Raw genomic sequence first — 8,846 nt, 5'->3', positions numbered from 1 at the left:
CTGCAATTTCACAGGCATGATATTCATACAAAGTTTCCTTTAGAAATAAATTTTAGGTAAAAAACGGTCGATTTAAAAAGACTAGTAATCCAGGTGAGACACAGATCCGCCCCCGAGTCAGGAAGGTGGTGTGTGCTTGACAATGGGGAAATGTCCTAACTCCGTTCAAATACCCTCCCACCTCCCACCTTCAGGATTTCCCAAGAGGCAGCCACCAAGAGAAGGCGCAGAAATGTCAATTGCATTTTGTCCCAGGCTGCCCCTGGCATTGATCTCCACCTTCCTGCCAGGTCTGTGCACAGGCCCTGGCTGACTTCCCAGGCTGGGGTGGTCCCGGTGATCTGTAGGACCCTCTCTTCCCCGCCCCCCCCCGGGGTGGGGGCTTCATTCCTCTTGCCCCTTGTTTTCTCTCTCCTCGCCTTATATTTTTATTCACTCCTTGTCCTTTCCCCACACCCAGCTGAAGTGAAGACTCAAAGCCCAGAAGAAGAAGCATCTTTGCAAAAATGATCACAACTGCTCCAGCCTGTGTCTCTCCCCAGGTTCTCAGACAGGTCTTCCTAAAGCTGGCGTGTGCAAAGAATGGGAATGGGGCCCACCTGTAACAGCCTGGCCCACTTCCCAACTGGTGTCAGGTGTCACTGCAGCAAGAGGGATTTAGGTTAGACCAGGGATGGATAGTCCGGACACTTGCCACAGGCAATGAGTCGCAGAGCTGTGGGAAACCCCAGGGCACCCCAGGCCACTGCAGGGCCAGCAGGGAAAGTCAGCGTGCTTTGCCGTCACTTCTAACTGAAGACGGATTTCCTCGGGATAAATGAGGACTTTCTACAGTACCATAGCTTCTCTTCCCATATTTTATTATAATGATGCTTAGCCGGTTAGTTCCTTAGGGATGAGATCTATCCTCTTCTCGGCATGTCCAATATCCTGCGTTCATACGAAGGAGGTGTGCAATAAATGCTTCTGGGAGGGAGGAACAAATCAACGCACCACACAAGTAGGCTCGTCATGCTGGGGTGCAGGTTGGGTGCGTGATGGCAGCACCTGAGCTGTAGGATTCCATCGGCGTCCGGGAAAGCCCAGCCCTGCGGCGGAGCTCCCTGGACTGGGAAAGAGGGGGACTGGAGCAGTTCAGTGGGAAAAGCTCGGGGAGGGCCCTGAGGGCCCCCCAGCAGGAGGCAGTCACCACGTGCTGAGTCATGCACAGGGTTCAGGAACCATCCTCTGTACTCCCACCCCTGCCCTTCTGACCCGGCCCTGCACCCCAAAGAGGCGAGCTGAGCCTTTGAGTTCAGTAGACTGCATCTAGTATTACAATGAGGACCCCAGGCACCAACACACATCCCCTCCCCAATGCAGAAGCAGCCCGGGTGGGCTCAGCTGGCTGCCTCAGTCTCCCTGCCGCTGGCCCCCTCCCCGCCCTCCTCCTCTTGCTCGCTGCTCTGGAGCCTGCGAACGATGCGGGTGAGGTCCAGGCTCCGTGTCAGTGTGTCCAGGAGCATCTGGTCCTTCTGGACGCCCTCGATGAACTCCTCCAGGGAGAGTTCCCCTGGGACAGAGAGAAAGGGAGTCAGGGGGAGGAGGGTGCCCCCGTCTCCCCGGGAGCATTGTACTGGGGCCCAGAGCCAGAGTCTTGCAAAGGGGACAGAGCCAGCACTGGGGAAAGTGAGGCTATGGGGGGAGCAGGCAAAGGAGCCAGAGCCCAAAGTCTGGTCCAGGGGTCCCTAAAATCCAACTCTTGTGGCTGGGGCAGGGGCAGATGGAGAATGTGGCCAGCAGAGGCCCCTCTTTACCTGCCCCCCCCCGCCCCCGCCCCCGCCCCTCTCCCCTGGCGGCCCCCATCCCGCCCTCCTCACCGTCCCCATTGACATCAATCTTGGAGAACACTGTATTGGTGAACTCTTCGGCACTCATGGTCGAGTCGCTGCAGGGGTTAATGGCCCGGATGGCCTGGGGAGAAGAAGGGAAGGACCCATCCTAGCTCGGCCTCAGTGGTGCCCAAACAACAGACTGGGCACTAGAGGCCGCGCTGAGGTTTAAGAGCTTGTCTCGGTACAGATGGAACAACAGAGGCCCAGAGAGTGGACGGCCCGTGGCCTGGGTCACGTAGCTGCCCCCCACCCCCACCCCGCGCCCGGCCCTCAGTCCCAATCGTGTCCCCTTCTGACACTGCAATTCTGCCGGCTGAAGAGCCGCCCCGCCCGGCCGCCCTCGGGCTGTCAGCTCCGGGTCCGCCCGGGCCGCTGCCCCCGCCCCGGCCCGGCCCTCGGCACCTGGAGTTACCCGGATGATGGTGAGCAGCTCGTCGCGGTCGATACATCCATTGCCATCGACGTCGTAGAGCTTGAAATACCAGCGCAGTTTCTGTTCCACCTTCCCTTTGAGGACCAGGCTGAGCGCAGCCACGTACTCCATGAAATCGATGTAGCCGTCCTGGGCGAGAGGCGCAGCCGCCTTGAGCCCGCTCCCCAGAGGCCCCAGGAGAGGCTGAGCCGCGCCCCGCGCTCTTCCTGCCGGGGTCCCTCCGCTTCTGTCCCCGCCTCCAGGCAGCCCGCCTGGCCTGCCCCAGAGGCTGCCAGCATCTCTGGTAAACCCCGCCCCCAGGGTGTGCTCTCTCTTCACTGGCATTTTGGTGCTAACGGTCACTGGCTTCTCCCATGTGAGTCTCCAGCTGGAGCCCTTCCAGTTGCAAGAAGGTGTGTGTAGGTGGAGGAAGAGGAACGGAACCCCTGGGGAAAGGCGTGGTTTTTCGAGCTGGGGAGAGGGCAGGGGGTAGAAAGGGAGGAAGGAACACCTGTCTTATTCTTCCCATTATTCTTCGAACTTTACTGAGCACCTTGTTCGGTCGGGGATAGACAGAGGCTTCAGAACTCAGTAAGATATGAGCCCCGTCCTGATGCACCCTGCTGGGATGCAGGGTTGAATCCTGCCTTCACCCTCTCAAAGCTGTGGGATCTGGGACAAAGGACTCAATGTCTCTGGCCCTCGATTTCCTCATCTGTAACAGTCATAGTAGTACCTACCTCTGTGGGATTGTGGTGGGATTAAGCGAGTTTATGTATCTAAAGTACTCAACACTGCCTGACATCTAGTAAACACTGAGGAAATGTTAACTCTTACTGTTACTACACTTACTATGATCGTTTCTATAAAGAGATCACTAAGGCGCCTGGGTGGCTCAGTCAGTTAAGCATCTGCCTTCAGTTCAGATCATGATCCTGGGGTCCTGGGACTGAGCCCTGCATCGGACTCCCTGCTCAGCGGGGAGCCTGCTTTTCCCTCTCCCTCTGCCTGCAGCTCTGCCTACTTGGGCTCTGTCTCTCTCTGTCAAATAAATAAAATAAAAATCTTAAAAAAAAGAGAGAGAGAGAGATCAGTATGCCTTCACGATGTAATGCAGTGACAGCACGTCTGGACAGGACATTATGGAATCACAGAACAAGATCGCACAACTCTGCCAGGACAGAGGCCAGAGGAGAGGCTCAGGGAGGCTTCCTGGGAACGGTGATGGCCTCTTGAGTCTGGGAGGGATTGACCATGCGAGAGGGTGGCACAAGACATGCTTAGGGGGTATTTCTCCAGGGTCCCCCAAATTTCACAGGCTGACCCGCTGTCCGCCCCTGCCAGCCCCACCAGTGGGGTCAGGGAAGTGGGGAACATAGGCCTGCCTCTGCCCATCTCGCCCCCAAGCTGAGTGAGGCTGGAGGAGGGAAGCCTGTGTTTTGCAGAAAAGCTGAGCACTCTAAAGGAGCCCTGCACTCAGAGCGTGTGAACTTGGAGTCCAGCCCCTGTTCCTCCACTTACTCACAACCCCGGCTCCGGAACTGGGAAGTTACCCAGAGGCACATTTGGGGTCAGAAGGAAGACCTCTAACGGGCAGATTTGCCGCTGGTGGATGGGCCAGGCTCGTGCAGTAATGAGCTGCCTGTCACTGAAAGCATACAAGCAGAGGCTGGAGCACTGTCATTAAAGATGTGGCAGAGGCTGGGCAGGATAGCCTCTGAGATCTGGCTCTGTGCCCGCCCTAGGCCTCAGGTGAGGCCTCGATGAGCTGGAACCCCACACTGGGTGTCGTATCATACTGAACATTTGTGTGGTACTTCCCTGTGTTCATAGGCTTTCACATACACCTTAGCTCATTCGATCTTTGCCCGACCCCTGCCCGGGGTTGTCCTCAGAACAGAGCAAAGCCCCCCGTGCCACAATGCTCAGAGAAGCAAGAAAAACAGCAAGGAGGTTTCTCCTGGGCAAGAGGACACAGAGCGAGGACACTTTTGTTTTTCATTTTTTCTCTCTATTGTGGGAAATGTTTACAGTGAGCTGTACAAAATTACTTTCATGATTTTTTTTTTAAATGGCTAAAAGGGGGCAATGGAAAAGTATGGGCTTTTGTGCCAGAAAGAGCTAACTGACATCTTAGGAGAATATGGCCTTGAACAAGTCAGCCTCTCTGAGCCTCGCTCCCTCAGCTGGACACTGGGAATGATAGTGCCCGCTTTTCAAGACTGTCGTTTGGGTGAAATTCAGTAAGGATACACAGCGATACTCACTTCTTTCTAGTGCCTCCTGCTGAGTGTGTTATTTGCTTTCCTCATTTAATCTCACGACCCCCCGGGAGGGGGGATTTTTCATCCTCATTTTCAGATGAAAGCTGAAGCTGAGAGGAGTTAGACGCCGTAACCAATGAATGAGCAAGCCTTGGCTAGAAACTAGGTGGCCCAAATCCTACCCGGCGCTCAGAGGCAGGGCTAAGGTTTACATCGATTTGTGTGCACCTGTGTGAGTGCCGGGCACGGCCAAGCCCAGGCAAAACCTTGAAGTAAGCAAAGTACGTGCTTATCCCCTGGGGCACACTCCCCGATCACGCTGCTGCACCCCCCAACCTTGCCCTCCTGGCACAGTCCACCGGGATGCAACTGTTCCGCTAACTCAGGGGCAGGCTGGCCAACGTCTTCTGAAAAGGGCCAGATAGCAAATATTTCCGTTTGGGTGATGTGCAAACAAGTGCGCGTGGTGTGTTCTAATAAAGCTTCATTCACAAAAATGGGCCCACGGGCCATCGTTTGCACAGCCCCGCTTAACTTCCCGCTCCGGTGTCCCATCTCTCTGCCGATCTGCCGCGCTGCTCTCTGCTCGGGACAATGGGTAGAAGGCAATATTGCCCAAAGGGGATTGACACCGTTGGTGTATGTGAGGCCTTTTAGAGTTACAAAGACACTCTTCATTTTAATAATTATGTATTTAAATTAATGTGCATTATAAAACACAGAATTCGCCCATAGAACTCATGATTTCTCATATAACAAATACTTGTTAAGCACCTACCGTGGTCCAGGCATCGTTCTAGGTCCTGGGGATACAGCACTGAACCAGACAGACAAAAATCTCTGTCCTCGTGGAGCTCACATTCCAGCGGGGGAGACAGACAACAAACATAGTGGCTAAGTGTAATTCAGCACGTCTTGGAAGATGAGACGTGCTCTGGTTGGGGGAAGGTAGGACAGGAAATGCAGGGGCAGGGGCTAGCCCCAGTTAAACAAGGTTTCAACCAGGAAATCACAGCAGGTGTCAGAGGGAAGGAGAATTTGGGGCAGAGACTTGTAGCGGGGGAAGGTGTGAGCCAAGCAGAATTCTGGAGGAAGAGGGTCCCAAGCATCACAAAGGCCATAAGGTGAAGGTGTGCATGGTGTCATCAAGGAACTTTGGGGCAGTGGAGGTGATGCTTGCAAATACAGGGTTTTGGGTTGTCCCTCCCTGCTGTCATACATGTGATTTTAGGGGGTCCTTCTGGAGATGTGTCTTGATCCCAAGGGTTTCCTTAGCAGGTGAGAAGCTGCGTGTTTGGGTATAAGGCATTGAGGCTCAACCATTACTTTCCTCCCTGCTGTTCAGGAATTATTCCTTCTTGTGGAGCACTTGGAGGGCCCAGCATGCTGATGCCAACCCTTCTGGTCTCCAAGCCGTGGGTGCCAGTACTCTGCTCCCCAGCAACGCCCCCCCCCAAGGAAAGCCACTGGGCACCAGAATGCTGCCCTTGAGGTTGGGACTCAAAGCCCATAATCTGCTTTGGCCCCTTGGCCCTAAATATTAGTGAGTTTTAAATAGCCTCTGAGCCCCAGCTGTCCTTAGAAGCCCTGCCCACAGTGGTGTTTGGACCCTCTGGGCAGTGAAGGGGGCCGAGAAGGCTCTGGGCAGCCTGTCCCCAGCTTGAAGTGGATGCATGGTAGAGCATCATCACATCCTGAGTGGGGCCCAGTGGGGTGGGGAGACAGGTGTGTAGATTTGGGTCCTTCTGCCACTGCATCTTGACTGAATTGCTCCAAATAAATGGAAGATTTGCTCTTAAAACCAACAAACATCTTGACTCATGCTCTCAACATCCATGGCAGATGCGGGTACTGAGCTGAGGATGGTGGGGGGGGAATGCTGGGTGAACGGCCACCCAGCTGATGAAAACTAAGGGTCCTAACTCACTGTGCCCAGCCCATGCCCCCGTACCCCTCTAGCTGATCAGGAAGTCCTCAGCCCGTGTCCCAGTGATGACTCAGGGAGAGTACCATTTGACCACCGTGCAGACCTTCATTCAGACCCACTTGAGAGAAGGTGAGCTGAGGTCATTGGGCACTTTGGAGTCGGGAGTAGCCCGGAGGTCCCAGCAACCAAGCAGCCTGGCCTGTCCCCAGAGCATCACGGGTGACCACAGAGCATCAGGGACGACCCACGTAACATGGGCCTGCCTGAGCCAGGCCAGCCGGGGCCAGAGGCTTATCATCCTGCTCTCTCCTCTCCATTCCCTCTCCTCCTGTACCCTGTGAGCCTCTAAGCGCCTGGGCAAAAGCTCCAGGCATAGCACCCAGCACTTAGTAGGTGCTCAACGACTGTCTTCTAAGTGTTCACACTTGTTCTTGGAGTAAACCGAGACATGTGTGTGGACGAGGCAGAGGAAGCCATTTAGATTGGGTCTGTGGGCTATGTATACTAACCTATGGACCCCTCTGTCTTCCCCTGGAAGGTGAGGGCACAGATGGGGCCTGGTTTTTTTCTGAACCCCCGGTGCCTGACTCACAGTAGGTGCTCAATGAACATGAGATCAGTTGACTCCCTAACGTAGCCCCGGATACACAGAGAAGCACACCCCCTCCTGTGGCAGACGCCATGTTCCGGCACCTGGCGCCCCCAGCCCTGCACTGCCCAGGCCTCCAGCGCCCCCCACCCAGGCCTCCGCTCACTTTGTTGAAGTCAAAAGTCTCAAACATCTGCTCCACATACTGGCTGGCGGACGGGCTCAGGTTCTTGAGGCCGAAGAACTGACGGAACTCGTAGAGGGTGAGCTGGCCAGAGGGGCACTCGGTCATGAACTTCTTGTACCACTGGTGGCACTCGGTGCTGCTCAGCTCCTCCACCGACTTCCCGTCCATCACATTGCCCATCTCCCAGGCCTGCGCGGGGCCGGCGCCCGAGGTGGATGGATCCTGCTCCCAGCGGCCCCTGCCCCAGGGCGGCTTGGCTTTCTAACCCTGGGCCCTCCTCGCTCACAGGCCAGAGTCCTCCCAAGCTGAGCAAAGAGGGTCTGATGAATCAGACAGCGCAGGGAAATGTCAGGAAGTGGTGAGCAGAGGGACGAAGGTAATGGGGGGCTGCGCAAGCCCACGGCCAAATCCAGGAGATGTCGGAGAACCGGCGTTAAGTCCCCACTAAACCCTTGCAGCCAATGGGGACTGCTCCTAGGAAAGAGGAGTGAAAATAGAACAAAGCTTAGGGAAGCAGAGGCCCAGGATTATGGCCTTGAGCTGATAGGTGAGAGGATTTTCTTACCCATTTTGCAATCTCCTTATTCCTTCTTACCAGGACGGAATGGGTGGCCAGCCAGTCAGCCAGTGACTGTTCTGATCCCGTTACCTCCACTCCCCTCTCCTGCTTTGAGTGGGTTCTCAATGTTTTTGGTTCCTGCCCTCAGACATGGAATTGAGGTACATATGAGATAGAGCTGGTTCCTTTTCCACAGGTGGGCCAGGTGTGGACTCCTGACAGGGCTGCTGTGTCCAGTTATCCAGGCTGTGCACTGCACCTGGCCAGCACAACTAAGGGGTTCTGGTCACACCACGGATAGTTAATATATGAGAGCACCTGACTGATGCAGAGTTTGTGGACTTCCAAGACGAGTCCCGAGCAGCTAGGGGAAATCTCCTACATAACACTATACAGGTACTCACAGGCATGGGCACGCACACTCACTGGTCCTCTTCTGACCACACTCTTACATTCCCCGAGACTCATCCCAGGAGGCCTGAATTCAACCTTCCATTTGATCCACACTTGATACCATCCCCGCCCAGGGCCATGGGGATGGGGGACATTGAGTGTGTGCCTAGTGGCCTGGGGAACGTGTGTGTGTGTGTGTGTGTGTGTGTGTGTGTGAATGAGGGCACCAGCACACAGGTGCATGGTGAGCTGCTACTGCTCGTCCTGGAATGTTCCCAGGCTAAGCCTAGGGGCCCGCCTAGGATGAGGGTTGTCCCTCCCACACAACACTGTTGTGTTCATGAGACCTGTAACTAGAAGGAAGCAGCCAAAACGTTAACACGGCTCAAATCTGGGTCATGACATCATCAGTGGAATTTTAATCTTGGCTTTTGAAAAACTACCTGTATTTTTTAAGTGGTTTATAATGAACACATATGGCTCACAAGAACAGAGGACAGCTGTTTTTGAAAAAGATACCAAATAAGACTGCTTTGCTTCTCCTCTGCCTGAAGTGATGAACACGGGGCACACTGGGCCAGGGTGGGAGGGAGCTGGGGCCTGCCTGCTTCCATCGAGCTGTCTGGTGAGTGTCTTGGGTC

General features: G+C 55.1%; 1 protein-coding gene across 1 annotated transcript; it reads right to left on the bottom strand.

Moving 5' to 3' along the window:
• Positions 1–1,209: 1,209 nt before the first annotated feature.
• On the bottom strand, positions 1,210–7,910 carry GUCA1A (guanylate cyclase activator 1A). Its single transcript, XM_045866167.2, has 4 exons — positions 7,233–7,910; positions 2,287–2,436; positions 1,860–1,953; positions 1,210–1,552 (listed from the first exon to the last, which is right to left on the bottom strand). Exons 1-4 carry the CDS (start codon positions 7,431–7,433, stop codon positions 1,380–1,382), a joined length of 618 nt encoding a protein of 205 aa, XP_045722123.1. The 5' UTR covers positions 7,434–7,910; the 3' UTR covers positions 1,210–1,379.
• Between the last annotated feature and the right edge of the window lie 936 nt (positions 7,911–8,846).

This window comes from Mirounga angustirostris, unplaced genomic scaffold (assembly GCF_029215605.1).
Source record: "Mirounga angustirostris isolate CCGP_5_RB_7025 unplaced genomic scaffold, mMirAng1.0.hap1 SCAF_8, whole genome shotgun sequence".
Taxonomy (NCBI): domain Eukaryota; kingdom Metazoa; phylum Chordata; class Mammalia; order Carnivora; family Phocidae; genus Mirounga; species Mirounga angustirostris.
Note: the sequence above shows the minus strand (reverse complement) of the source record. Positions and strands in the feature narration are given on the sequence as shown.